This window comes from Puntigrus tetrazona, chromosome 17 (assembly GCF_018831695.1).
Source record: "Puntigrus tetrazona isolate hp1 chromosome 17, ASM1883169v1, whole genome shotgun sequence".
Classification (NCBI taxonomy): Eukaryota; Metazoa; Chordata; class Actinopteri; order Cypriniformes; family Cyprinidae; genus Puntigrus; species Puntigrus tetrazona.
The window spans coordinates 20,939,485-20,954,436 of record NC_056715.1 but is presented as its reverse complement, the minus strand read 5'-3'; the positions used below and the strand labels follow the sequence as shown (position 1 = coordinate 20,954,436).

The 14,952-nt window shown below is 36.9% G+C and overlaps 1 protein-coding gene across 2 annotated transcripts; it reads left to right on the top strand.

Annotated features, from left to right (window-relative positions):
- The first annotated feature begins 113 nt into the window (after positions 1 to 113).
- Positions 114 to 14,882, top strand: capn3a (calpain 3a, (p94)). Of its 2 annotated transcripts, none has more exons than XM_043263394.1 (21): positions 114 to 1,203; positions 2,657 to 2,726; positions 3,104 to 3,222; positions 3,319 to 3,452; positions 4,074 to 4,242; positions 4,412 to 4,495; positions 4,867 to 4,961; positions 5,630 to 5,707; positions 5,848 to 6,008; positions 6,178 to 6,347; positions 6,454 to 6,465; positions 6,628 to 6,836; positions 8,146 to 8,182; positions 10,432 to 10,545; positions 10,680 to 10,737; positions 10,821 to 10,885; positions 11,909 to 11,977; positions 12,074 to 12,152; positions 12,267 to 12,383; positions 13,460 to 13,518; positions 13,648 to 14,882. In XM_043263394.1, the coding sequence occupies exons 1-21, from the start codon at positions 952 to 954 to the stop codon at positions 13,672 to 13,674; spliced, it is 2,178 nt and encodes a 725-aa protein (XP_043119329.1). In that variant the 5' UTR covers positions 114 to 951; the 3' UTR covers positions 13,675 to 14,882. The 2 variants fall into 2 exon arrangements, with proteins under 2 accessions (XP_043119329.1, XP_043119330.1); XM_043263395.1 differs by having other exon boundaries at positions 115 to 1,203; positions 10,432 to 10,509.
- Positions 14,883 to 14,952: the final 70 nt, after the last annotated feature.

Sequence of the window (14,952 nt, the reverse complement as noted above, 5' to 3'; positions counted from 1 at the left end):
TTTTTTTATTCAGCAATGATGCAATAAATTGATCAAAAGCGACATTGATAATAAATGAAAATAAAAAGAATAAATTCTGTTTAAGAATTTTGAAATGTAAAAAAAAAAAGTAATAGTAAAAAAAGTCTCTTCAAAAGTAATAAAAGAAAACTTGAGCGCCAAATCGGCATATTAAAGGGATTTCCAGATTATTGTGTGACTAAAGACATTGAAAATTCTGCTTTTCCTTCACAGGAATAAATTATATTTTAAAGTAGGAAAGCTATTTTTTTGATTCAGTGTTTCACAATATAACTATTTTACTGTAAAACTCTTCCTTCAATCAGAACGAAAGACATTTGAAAAAATGACCCCAGACTTTTAAACACTGTTGTGTGATACAGCTGAACGATTGTGAATGCAAAATGGAGTTATTAATTATCCGCATCGATAAAGTGACATAATATAGGCAGTTTTGTGAAGTTAGGTCAAGCCTGCCGTTGTTGTGCTGAGAGTGCTTAATGCTGAACTCTATTGAGAACAGGTTTAAAGGTTGTGAATGCCTTCTGCTGAGGCAGGCCATCTCACTGGCCTCTCTTTGCGGGGCTGCTCTCCTTTGTCACCCTACAATGGTGGCACGAGAGCGCAACTGTCGCCCAATACACATTGTTCATCAGCCAATGGGAGCGATCCAAAGAGAAGACTCTAGCAGTTTGTGTATGCATGCAGGTGTGTTTGTGTGTACGTGTTTGTGCGCGTAAAAGGAGTGTGTTCACACGTTGTCTTTTTCTTCTTACCCTGGTTTGTAGTCCCCGACCGCATGAAAGGTGCGTCATTTAGCAGCGCAGCCAATCAGAGGTCAGCTGTTTGAATTTATGCCAGGGATTTTTTTGGCTTGTGTGACTTAAGTTGTGGTGGCAAAAGCCGGTATTTTCAATCCCCAAAAAAACACTGTCCCAGACAAGAGACGAGATGCCCTATACGCCATCCGGGTTTTTTTGCGACCGGTTAATCCGCGAAAGAGAGAGGAGAGACGGCGAAGGATCCCTGAGCAAACCCATTCGTTTCAGTGGCCAGGACTACAACGTCCTCAAGCAGGAGTATCTCCAGAAGAAGGCCCTTTTTGAGGATGAATCCTTCCCCGCCACTGTGGACTCCCTTGGCTTCAAAGAGCTGGGACACAAGTCCAACAAAGTCAAGAACATTGTCTGGAAGCGTCCCAAGGTAGGAGGCAGAGGGCCTGTGTCTGTTTAATTGGACCTGGACCATAGGGAGTGGGATGGATGAAGCAGCTCGACTAATAGGACTTCCTTACACATTTATTTATTCGCTTGTACACACATTCACGGGAAAATATAATGCTTAGATGACAAAAGATAGAATGAGAGAGTGTGTGAAACTGGGGATAATTAACACTTTTTTTTCTTTTTTTTTTATGTGTGCGTGTTTAGAATCCCGGTTTAAACGCTTTGTGACAAAATATGAAAAATATTTCCTTGAAATACCCGCTGATGCACAACACATTTGCATATTAACGGTAAAATCACATTGTGAAATATGAAGTCGAAATTGAGATAAAAAAAAAAAAACATTTGTGAGTTATAAAATAAATAGTTATAAATATAGTGAAAATTAAAAGTCACGCGTAAGATATAATATAGCCACATTTTTGAGGAATAAAATCCAATACACAATATTCATATTTTAAAATAAAGTTGCAATTGCAAAAAATATAGTCCTATTGTGGAATATAAAGTCTCAATAACCAGAAAGAGTCGGAATAAGTTGCAATTGCGAGAAATATTAACATTTGTGAGATATAAAACTGCAATGACAATTAAAAGTCACACTGTGAGACAAAAATCTTAACAGCAAAAAATAAATCCAACCGTGAGATATAAAGTTGCAACTGCCTGAGACACAATTACAAGAAATAGTCAAAATGTTGGATGTAAAGTCACAGTTAAGAGAGATTAACTGTAACATACAGCATGGTTGCAGTTGTGAGATATAGTTGCAATTACAAGAAAATGTTGAAAGATAACAATTCACAAGAGAAATAAAATTCATATTGTAAGATACAGTGTAGTGACTTTGCAAGGAATGTTCACATTTTGAAATATTACATTGACATGAAAAACGTATATAGTAAAATAAAGACCCATTGTGACATACAAAGTTGCAATTGCTAGAAAGAGTTAGACTGTGACGTAAAGTCGCTATCGTGAATAGCATATAAACATGTTAGAAATAGTCAAATTGGGAGCTATAAAGTCGCAAATGCATAAAACAATCGCATTAGTGCAAAAAATATCAAATCGCAATTGTGAGAAATAGTCATATTTGAGTAGTCATTATGAGATAACAAATAATAATAATATCCGCATTGTAAGAGATTAAGTTACAACTATGAAAAATAAAATCACAATTTTGAGAAATTGTCGAAATATGAGATACTACAAAGTCATACTTTGGAGAAATAATTATGAGAAAAATCAAAAGGTGAAAATATCATATATAAAGCCACAATTCGATTCATTAAATGCACTTGTACCATACCATTAATTTTAATCTTAGATGGAAACAGCGTTTGCTACTGTAACCTAAAACTGTGTGTAATATGTCAAAGCTTTCATGTCGGTCGTAAACAAACTTTTTGTTGATGTGTGTCCCGCAGGAGATATGTGATAACCCACAGTTCATTGTCGGAGGGGCTAGCAGGACAGATATCTGCCAGGGAGACCTGGGTAAGATAACACTTTACCACATGAACACAATATATCACAGACTGTTTACCTGAACACTGGGGAGTGTACTTAGGGTCACAGCTTCACAGGAGCGAGCACCTCTCTCAGGCCCCCATATACAGGCCCACAGGACCCCTCCATATTGTGTTTACTCTGTTGGAAGGGAATCCAACCAGCAGCGCTTCCCATTGTTGTGACCCCACGCGGGTGATAAAAGAGCCCAAAGACACAAAGGTCGCTAACACATAGAGCAGATTACCAACCTGGCTCGTTGCCCCGGACAGTCGAAAAACGCTGCGATCAGCAGCGCAAGCCCCCGTTTTACTGCAAAAAGCACAATATATCAAATATTCCCTATTGATATATGATTATTTTAGGAGACTGCTGGTTGCTGGCGGCCATCGCATCCTTGACTCTGAACGACAAGCTGCTGTATCGTATCGTACCTCAAGAGCAGAGCTTCTCCGAAGGCTACGCTGGAATTTTCCATTTCCAGGTTAAGCGGGCACAGAATGAAATATAGCTTTCGATTCGTATCTTCTTTAAATCTGATTTGGTGTTTCTCACTCTTTCTGTTTTTTTTTCGACTCAGTTCTGGCATTATGGAGACTGGGTGGATGTCGTCGTCGACGACCGCATTCCCACCTTCAACAACCAGCTGGTGTTCACCAAATCCGCTGAAAGAAATGAATTCTGGAGCGCTCTGCTGGAAAAAGCTTACGCTAAGTACGTATCTGTGCGCGACACTCACTTCATCTGTTTAGGAATAGGTTAGCTGGGGCATCTTTTAAGATTTTTTTTAAATGCAAAAAATATGTAAATGCATAGGCCATTTTGAAAAAACTATTTTTATGTGAATATCATATTGTCCATACGCTCAGTCCTACAAATACAGTTACACCTTTATGTAGTATCATTTACTTTAATTTTGCATCAATCAACGCTTTTGTGTCAACTTTTTTTTATGCATTGCATTGCACTGCACTGTTTCTGTTTCATGCGCTAGACTATGGAAGCCCATTTCCACCAGGTAATATTGTATAATATAACAAATAAGTAATGAATAATTAATTAAATATAGATACTTAATATTGGGTTACTTTAAGGTTAGCAATTTAGTCATTTTTTATCAAAATTCGTATTAATAAATGTTTTGGCACATTCCATTTTTTATTCCTGTTAATACACAAAATGTATTATCGAATATAATATATTATCACCTTTCAATTTTACAAAATACTGTTTAATAACTGACATACAGCAGGAATTTATCTTCATTCATTTGTGTACATAACACTTTGATGCTTTGAGGCGTGCTCTTCCAACACTTTCACACTTCCTGTTAAGGCTGCACGGTTCCTACGAGGCTCTTAAAGGAGGAAACACTGCTGAGGCCATGGAGGACTTCACCGGTGGAGTGACTGAATTCTATGAGATGAAGGAGGCCCCTAAAGAGCTGTACAAGATCATGAAGAAAGCTCTGGAGAGAGGCTCCCTCATGGGCTGCTCCATTGACGTGAGTCAAGCAGAAGAACGAATCTTAATGACCTGCATTTATGGATGATATTCTGACGTGTTATTTTGAAACACCACTCATCATAAATACATATATATTTTAATTAAAACAGTAACTTTGGTCCAAATCCAAGTATCCTACCATAAGGCGAATTCATTTTTACCCACAGTCCCTGGTTCCAGCCCGTTTTGAAACTCGTACTACAACAGGACTTGTGAAGGGTCATGCCTACTCTGTTACTGCTGTAGAGGAGGTAAACTTTCTACTATTTGGTGCTTTTATGATTAGTTCTTTACAGTGTTTGGCGATGATTAATCGTATGCAAAATAAACGTTTTTGTTTAAACAATGTATGTGTGTATGAGTACTACACATGTGTATTATGTATATATAAAGACACACACATGCAGTATATATTTTGAGAATATTTACATGTATCTCATTTACATATATGTTTTTAGATTCATATATATATATATATATTCTTAACTACAGACCTAAAAAATACACACAGTACACACACATATATTGTGTACTCAGAAACTCGATTAATCGATTAATAGTTGCCCAGCACTATTTCTTTTGTGATAGTTATAATGGTATTTGTGCTATTTGGTGTCTGCAGTGTAAACAGTCCCAGCAGAAGGAGTCTAAAGTCCGTCTGGTGCGTCTGCGTAACCCTTGGGGTCAGGTAGAGTGGAATGGACCTTGGAGCGATAAGTGAGTATCTGCTTATTCCTGAATTTAAACCAGTTTAAGACTCAAATCTAGTACGCGTATTGCTAATACCTCTTAATTATCAACATGTTCAAATCCTGTTGAACACAGCCTGCTGCACGCATTCTGTCACCTGATAAAAGTTTTGCTACAAGTTGATACTTTATTTGTCAAAAATGTCCATGGTACAATTTTTTTTTTTTTTGTGAAATCTTTATATTGACACGTAAAGTAAGCATGAACACTTTCTGTAATTAGCTTGAGCATCCAAATATATTTTATTTTTTAAAAATTGAGAAATGTACTGTATGGACGAATATCATTATTTATTATTTAGAATATTATCGTCAAAGACAAACAAATGGAGTCTTTGAAAGTTTATTTGAATTTCTATCACAGTAATCGGTGTACTGTATGCGAAATAATACAAACTACAGAGATTTGATTATAAAATTAAGCTTCTAAACACTTCAATATCATATTACTGGGACAAATAGAGTGGCGTATTATATTTATTTATTTATTTTTAATTGAGTACGAGTCTTATATGCATTTTTTAAAAAGATTTTATTCCAAATTGCACTAACAATTTAATTGATCGGTCTTTACGGGGTTAAAGAGTATGTCATTAGTATGCAGTTAGTCACAATCATTTCTTTTTTTTACTGCAGTTCAAAAGAGTGGGAAACTCTCTCCAAAGGGGAAAAAGAGAAACTTCAGCAGCAGAATGCTGAAGATGGAGAATTCTGGTGAGCAAGCAAACTTGTGGTCGAGACCAATTACAAAATAGTCTTGACTATTTTAAATAGAGATTTTAAATAGACAGTACAATTGTGTTTTTTATTCAATCAAAGAGAAATAAGTTATAACTCTTGTTTTTGACCCGTAGGATGTCATTTGACGATTTTAAGAAAAATTACACTAAAATTGAGATTTGCAACCTGACCCCTGATGCTCTGGAGGACGATAAGTTACACAAATGGACAGTGTCTGTTAATGAGGGACGCTGGGTAAGAGGATGCTCCGCTGGAGGATGCAGGAATTATCCAGGTTCGTCTTATTTTCATAAAACTGGAATAAAAACAACTAAAATGGTCAAATCGTTTATTTTATATTTTAATTATAACATTAATCTTACTTTTAATTTGCACAGCAGCTGTCATTCTTAAAATGCGTAACAGTAATGGCTTTAATATTATAATGTTACGGTCTCCTCTAGACACATTCTGGACAAATCCACAGTACCGCCTGCGTCTCTTGGAGGAAGATGATGACCCGGAGGATGATGAGGTGGCTTGCACTTTTGTTGTCGCTCTAATGCAGAAAAACAGGCGTAGAGAATGCAAGCTGGGTGCAAATCTCTTCACTATCGGGTTTTCCATCTACGAGGTATCAAGCTGAGAATATAGAGATTTTTATTCTGTCGTAAATTATGCAAAGAGCAGCATTCGACAGATATTTAACTGGTTGTTTAACTCTTTCTATTCATCCATAGGTTCCAAAGGAGGTATGAAAATGTGAAGACGATACACGTTCGGACCCTGGGCTTGAGGATATCATGCTCCTAGCTCCTTCGCGTTTTTACTGACATCCACCACTGTTTCATAGATCAAATATACACGTGATTTTTGAATTCTTTGTTTTGCTTCTGCGTTTCTCTGTCTGTCAGATGCACGGAAACAAGCAGCACATGCAGAAGGAGTTCTTCATGTCCAGCACCTCTAAGGCTCGTTCCAGGGCCTACATCAACCTGCGCCAAGTGACCCAGCGTTTCCGCCTGAGCCCCGGGGAGTACGTCATCGTCCCCTCCACCTACGAGCCGCACCAGGAAGGCGAGTTCATCCTCCGCGTCTTCTCTGAAAAGAGAAATACCTCTGAGTGAGTGACAGCAGAAGGGATGGGAGGGATGGTTTAAGAAAAAAAAATGTACAGTGATATCCGAGTACATTTTTTCCTCACGCTTTCGAAATTTTTTATTCATGCATTTTTACTGGAATGCAAAAATATTGGTTGAGGGGCCTTTCGCGTTCCAAAGTAAAAGTTTTTGTTTACATAATATATATGTGTTTACTGTGTCAATTTATTATCTATATATAAATACGCACACATACAGTATATATTAGGGAAACATTTTTAAGTTAATGTAATTCTATTTATATTCATATAATTTATAAGAAATAATTATTTTTAATATATAAATATAACATATTTTTCTTAAATATACATACATGCATGTGTGAGTATTTAAATACGTAAAAATATACACAGTACACACCCATTAATCGTGTAAACAAAAACTTTTGGATGCGATTAATCGTTTGTGCGCTGCTTCAGTCGTTCGTTTTATTGTTTGCGCTCCCAGTTTGTGTCTTTTTTTTCTATTTAAAACGCGGTGCTCGGATAACGTTTTTTTCGGTTCAAAAACGGATTATGTGTAAACGGCCGCCGAAAACTTTTGTCACAGAAGTCAATACTCAATTTAATTTCACGTTTTATGTATAAAGGGGCGTGGTTACATTATCACAGGAATACCACGGTAATGTCACTGTTACCTGATTGAGTTCTCTATACGGAGGGGATGTTGGGAAACAGTTGGGAAAATGGGTGGAAAAAAACAAGAAGGACAAAAATTTTAACGACAATTTGATTTGTAGAGCTGGAAGAAATCGGCCCCAGTTCGAGGCTGTAATGGAATCTTTTTTAGGACAAGCACCAGAACATTTTGGGACCCTCCGGTAAACATTTCCTTTCAGTTCTGACCCACACTGAAGCACTATTAAACTTCAGCTGCAAGAAAGTACGCGGACACGCGAAGGGCTGCCGAGGTTCTCCGAGGAACGCAGATGAAGGACGTGCAATCAAGGATCATGTCCAAAATGATGTGACCTAATTGTGTATTAACCACTGGCTCTGTGATAGTCACCGTAACCTTTAATCAAACTTCTAACTCTTAATGATACGTTTAAGTAATTGTACTTACAATTTTTGAGGACTCACACGTGGTAAGTTTAAGGTAATTCCTACTGAAAAAAAAGTATGGCTGATGTAAGCACAATTGATCATTTGGAAATCAAACATGGAAAGAAGTACTGAAGAATAAGCTCAAATATGAAGGAAAACCTCCCCGAAAGCTCTGATGACCTGTGCTCTTTACTCTGGTGACCGTTGTTTGTTGGTTTCTTCTCAGGGAGATAGAGAACAGGATTGAAGCTGATCATCCAGTGGTAAGTACTTCATCGTCTACAAAGCGTTTGAGTTCAACTGAGACGTGCCTTTATTGCAAATAGTACCATGGCCCAGTTTGACCCAGGTTAGGGGTAAGTTCAGCCGAGTCAGTGGGTAAAGGGACACCATCTAGGTCTAAATTGACCATTTAACTCAATCTGGTTCCAAAACATGTGAAATTGTTCAAACTATTTACTTAATTTTAAGTCTTTTTTTCCCTAAAGGTGTCTTAACATTAAACTATCCAAATGAAAATTCACTTTCAGTGTCTGCAGTTTCTGAAACAAGATGTTAGAACCTTCCCAAAAAGTTGCAACCTTCTCAAGTACAGACTAAACAGAGAATTTGTTTAAATTCGGCCAGCTTAACAATTCATTTTTGGACCTGGATGAATTTCCTTTGGATGTACCAGCCATTACGTCTTACATGCTAAAATATGACACAGCCAAAAACGTTTTTAAAGCAAACGGGTGTCTTCCACTCCTCCCACGGGCTTCTTCTTTACTGGCAGATATGGTGGGTGGTTCGAAAATATATACATGCCAGTAAAAGTGTACAAAGATAAAGGGGGTGAGTCAACTTACGCACTGGCTCAATGTACCCTTATCTCCCCAAAGAAAATTGATCAGCACATAAACTACAATTAATACGTTATTATTAGTAGAGATGCAAATGAGTAATTCAAGTAACGCTATTTATCGACAAAGTAACAGTGATTAGTCATACTTTTTTCACAGTAACAACAACTCTACAAAAATGAGTCAAATGAGAATTTTTAAAATGAGGAAAATGAGCAGACATACGTAGGATGTATTCACTCTTGTGCAAAAGAAATTAACCGCAATTAAATGTTCTTTAAACATAACTATTTTGTTTTTTTAAAAATGAGGCAGAGTATTATTTACACAATGGAATTGTGTGTCCAGTATTCTGATTATTACAGTAATATGTAAAATCTATTGCATTTACGGTTGTGTTCAAAAGTTTACACCCCCCTTTCAGAATCGGCAAAATGCTATTTGAACACAATAAGAGGGATCATACAAAATGCATGTTATTGTTTATTTTATACTGACCTGAATAAGATGTTTCACATAAAAGATGTTTAGTCCACAAGAGAAAATAATCATTTATAAAGATAATCAACCCCTTGATTCTTAATGTGTGTGATACGCAGCTGTTTGTTTTGGGATATTTGTTCATTGTCTGTGCTGAACAGTTAAACTGCCTGCTGTTCTTCAGAAATGTTCTTCAGATTGCACAAATTATTTGGTTTGCCAGCATTGTTGTGTATTTGAACCCTTTCCAACAATGACTGTATAATCTTTTTACACTGAGGACAACTGAGGGACTCATATGCAACTTTTGAAGAAGGTTCAAACTGTTCCAGAAGTAAAGAATGCATCAAGATCAGGGTAAATAAATACTGTTTTGTCTTCTGGAAAAGACGTAACTATCTTCTGTAGCCAACGAATCATTGTTGGAAAGGGTTCAAATAAACAAAAATGCTGCAAAACCAAAATATTTGTCGGACCTAAAGGATTTTTCCTTTCCATGTTAACAATACAGTATTAAGAAACAAGGGGACGCAAACTTTTGAACAGGTGCATTTTTATAAACTATTATTTTCTCTTGTGGACTATACGTAAACATCTTTTATGTAAAACATCTTATTCAGGTGAATACTAAATAAACAATCGCAGGCGTTTTGTACGATCCCTCTCATTTTGTAAAATAACTAACATTCTGCAGATTCTGAAAAGGGGAGGCAAACTTTTAACCTCAACTGTAGAACGACTTTTACATATCTGTAAGTACAAACTGTTCCATAACTTAGTAGAAGCTGTTGCACTTGCATAAAACAAAATGTACTTACTATAATATAAGTACTTGCCAGGTGATTACTCTGTATTATGGACACCTTAAAATAAAGTGTTACCGACTTTTTTTTAATGAATTTATTCGAATTAGTTTTTCTAATGAAGGTTTTTCATAAATTGGAGTGGATTCTTTTGTCTCGAAACATCCTAACGGTTCGAAAACAACCGTGTGGCAACCCATTGGCAAGCGAATTTCACACAAGCATTTTCGGCTCATTCTGTTATTTCTCTGCACTCTTATTTTGCATAATCTGCATTAAATATTAAGAACGAAGAACGCAGAACCTACTAGTGATCAGATTCTTTGGCTTCTCGCACATCAAGCTGAGTTCTCACGTGTGTATTTTACAACTCCCATGTCTGATCAGCCGGCTCCGGCTTCGACTGGGGAAGAGAGCGAGGAGGACCAGCAGTTCCTGTCTATTTTCCAGCAGATCGCGGGGGACGTGAGTACTGGGGAGCCACTGAGCGCTGGGGGGAGTGTGAGTATGGTGGTGGGGAGGGACCGCTAATTGGCCATGCCAGTGGTAACAGTGGTAACAGCCATATCCCGACAGTTTTATGTTGGCGTAATAAACACCGCAGCTGATTTTTTGTTTATTCTTGTGTCTTGCAGCAAATGGAGATCTCAGCCAATGAACTCAAAGATGTATTGAACAAGGTGGTGTCCAAACGTACGTATCTTTGAATGATGATCGCTTTGAATGTTTGTGGTTTTTCTGTATAATGTCTTCAAGAAGGACTCTGCTGTTTACAGTCAAGGACATACACACCGAGGGCTTCAGTCGAGAGAGCTGTAGAAGTATGATTGCCCTCATGGATGTATCCTTTGTATCAAGATTACATCATTTTTGTAAATTCCCTTCTAATTGTAATTTGGGGGCGTTTTGAGGAAAATGTATCATTTGTGGCTTTATCGTTTACATCAGCCGATGTGCGGTTGAAGCTTTGCAATAGTTATTAATGATAAACCTTAGCGTGGCCCTAGAAAGCTACATTGTTTCAATCATATTGCTTAGGACAGCTAGTTTTGACGTTTCTTTGAAAATATTCTGTTACATATTGTTCGGAGAAGTTCAGTGTAAAAATCAAATAATATTTCACCACACATTATCTGGTTGATATTTTTTGTGAATAGTAATTTGAACTTACCATTCATCAATGAATGCTTCATTAAAAAATATATACAATAGATTTTACAGATACTATTGATACTATTAAAAGTGATACTATTACAACGTTCAGAGCCTACTGTCACAGCTCTAAGTGACCTAGAAACATTGTGATAATGTAAAATATACGCAAATATACAGATTTAAATATAGAGGCTGTGTAGTGCTATTAAAACAAATAATCTGTTTCTATTCTCAGCTTTGATTGGTAGCATTTTGCACCATTTAAAGACGCCCAATGGATGATTGATTTGCTCCATAACAGAGTGAACTGCAATAATCAAGGCATGAAGTAATAAATGGACATTTAACTATTTCAGATTTCTTTAAAGAAAGAACAGGTTTGACTTTTGAGAACAATGTTGGTGCCAGAACAGATCCCTGCAGAACACCACAAGAAAGATGTATGGTTGAGGAAGTGTGCTTGCAAATGAAGTATCATGTCTAGTGTAATAATGCTAAAAATTCTGCTTTGCCTCGTAGGAATTACCTTTCGAAGTACATTGAAACAGAAAGCGAATACTAATTGAGAGTATGACCGCTTTTACTGTATTTTTGATCAATTAATTGATTGTAAGTTCTCCACAATTTTGCGTATGTTAGCTTTAAACTCGTAGCAGACGTGATAGCGCACAATACTGCATGCAAATCTTTCTTAATCCTAATCGCACAGATGGATGGAAAAGGAAGAATCAATCTACAAGAGTTCAGACACCTGTGGAACAAAATCAAACAGTGGCAGGTTTGAAGTCTCCCCGTTCTTTTCTACATAAATGACAATATTGCCACTACAACTGCTGACAAAAAGACTTAACGTTGACCTAAATCCTCTCCACAGGAAATCTTTAAGCGCTACGACTTCGATCACACCGGCACTATCAGCAGCTACGAGATGAGGAACGCCATCAATGATGCAGGTTAGAAGGTTTTCGTGTATTTCTATTGCTCACGTGTTCTCGTATTGAAGAACGTCTGTCTCTCTCTCTGACGGTCTTGTCGATGTTCAGTCACACGTTTTGTGCGCCACTCAGGGTTCCGTCTGAATAACCAGCTCTATGACATTATCACCATGCGCTACGCCAACGAAAGCATGAACGTCGACTTTGACAGTTTCGTCAGCTGCCTTGTGCGACTGGAGGGGATGTTCAGTAAGTTGTCGTCTTTTTCTTTAGCGAGTAGCCCGACAAACAGGGTAACGTTTTATTTTAAGGTGCCCTTGTTACGGCGTAATTGCACCTTTAAGTACAGAGTAGCTTAAATTAACTGCATGTATTTACTATGTGGGTAAAAGATAGGATCGGGGGTTACTTGCGTGTAATTATGCATCGTTTATTGCTGTTATAATAGTATAAAAGTACATGTTACTTGTCTAACAAGGACACCTCAAAATAAGATGTTACCACAAATATTATATATTAAATAGTACACTGTATCATTCTCAGGAAGCGCTGACATTTGGGGGATTTCTTACAAATCGGTATTCCACATTATTTAGCATTTACAATATTAACTGTGTCATAGAAATGATAGAAATCAACAACATTTGTCTTTAAAATGCTCAGATTGAAGATATTACAAAAATGACAAAGTAGTGAGAAATATTATATTATTACACACCAATATTAGGAGTCTTTTTTTTCTGTAAAAATGTGCTAACTGAATTTTTGTCATAACAGAGTTATGAAAATGATTAACAAAAATGATTTTAGAAAGACTGTTTATAAAACATAAATTACGCAGCTCTGTGCATGATTCAGAAAAAAAACTATACTGTGGCCACAAAGTAAGAATGCTCTTGTGGAACTTCATTTGTGGCTAATTATTATTTAAAGGGATTAATTAAGGAACTAATTAAATGTGTTAATATTAGTTAAACAGTGGACACTTTGTACTTCGTAAAAAAAAATTTGCCATGTTTTGGCCATGATGGAACAAACTAGTACAATGCAGCGACAGCTAAAATAAAATAAGCAAATCTCAGGTTGAACAGAAAGTGTAGGGACAAAGAAAACACACGTATTTGTTCATAAAATGTTTCAAATGAAAGTTCTTTGCAAGCTAAAAGTGGAGGAACACACACATGCTTTAGTCGTATTTGAACAACTAAAGATTTCAGTGCGTTCAGGTTCAAATTTCATGTAATTTTTTTCCCAACAATGAATTTAATGCGAAAATCATGCAACATACACGCGTACTGTCTGAAGTGAACCTGTTCTCATTGTAGGAGCATTCCAGGCCTTTGACCAAGGTGGAGATGGCACCATCAGGCTTAACGTACTGGAGGTGAGTGGACACCAGTTCATCATCTTAAGACGTACTTTAATGTTTAGCAATCGGGGCGACGCCATTTAAAACCGTAGGCTTGCCGATTTCAAAATGTTAAACTTCAGTGTTAAATTTCACTTTCTCCAGTGGCTTCAGCTGACCATGTACGCGTAGACCAGCTACGGATCCAGGTGAGCCCAGACTCGGCAAGGACCAGAACTACCAGCTCTTACCTCATCACTCAATGTGCCAGACTACTGTTACCTCTTTCTCTGTACCTCAGCCCACACTGAACACCAGCTCTGGAAACTTCACACACAATTACTCCTCCTCTTCAGTTTAGTTTCATATGGGACGGCGAGAAGGGTGAAATGAGTGTTAGCGTCACTGATCGACGTCATATTTTTCAGTCAGACTGCAGAGGAAAGATTTTTGGGGGCGTAGCAGCTTTAGAGGCACGTTTTCTGTTGTAATTCATTCCTCAAAGTAACTTTTCACATGAACTTCATTCAGTTTGTCAAGACCGGTGTTACAGGCAGCATTTCTCTTTTACCTCAAAAGATGCTAGTGTTTCTGATTTCCTTTTGCAGTATTACGATGGACCTAATTTGTAATATAGTTACATAGAATAATGAAAACTACTTGAAATCTGGTCTGACCATTCACACTGAAACTCAATCCAGATTTCACACCACATATAGATCGGGTTTGCGAAACTAGAAACAAACCTCATTTGGAAACTCATTATCATTCTATCACTCTTTCAGATTCTTAAAAAAAACACTTTATCCAGATATACACTTCATTCATCCCAGCCTCCCATTTTGATTTTGTAAAAGCAAAATCCATTAAAAAAAGCTTGCATAAGCTTTACCTTATCGCTTTCAAATCCTGGTTGTTTGTGAGACATTTATGTTTGTAAGTTAACATGAAGAACCAGGTAAGGAAAAAGAATATAGAGGAGAATCATCAGGAAACATCTCAAGATTTCATGATGGACGGCGACATTCAGGGTTTTTATTTCATTACTGTGGATGTAGACCCGGGTCGAAACTAGGCTTTTTATTTTTAGTTTTTTTGTGCTTGACCCACATTTAACCTTTTGTTCAAATGAGTGTACCGACTTCAGCCGTTTACCAAAATAAATGTGTAGTTCTTGGTTGAAGTGCTTTCCCACGAGGAAAAGGCCTAATTATTCTCACGAGCATAAGTGGCGATTACAAAATAAAATAAATGGAGAATTTTCTTCTTTTTAAAGGGTCTGTAAAAGCTTTATAATATATACAGTGTATTTCAATAATTAATAAAACAAAAGTAAAAAAGTCTTAGCATTTAATAACCACGTAATGTTATATTGTAGAAAAAGACATTAAACATATATACCATAAATGACAAAAAAAGCTTGCTGGTGTAAACACGGTGTTAAAAGTTATTATTGCTTTCAAAACGTAA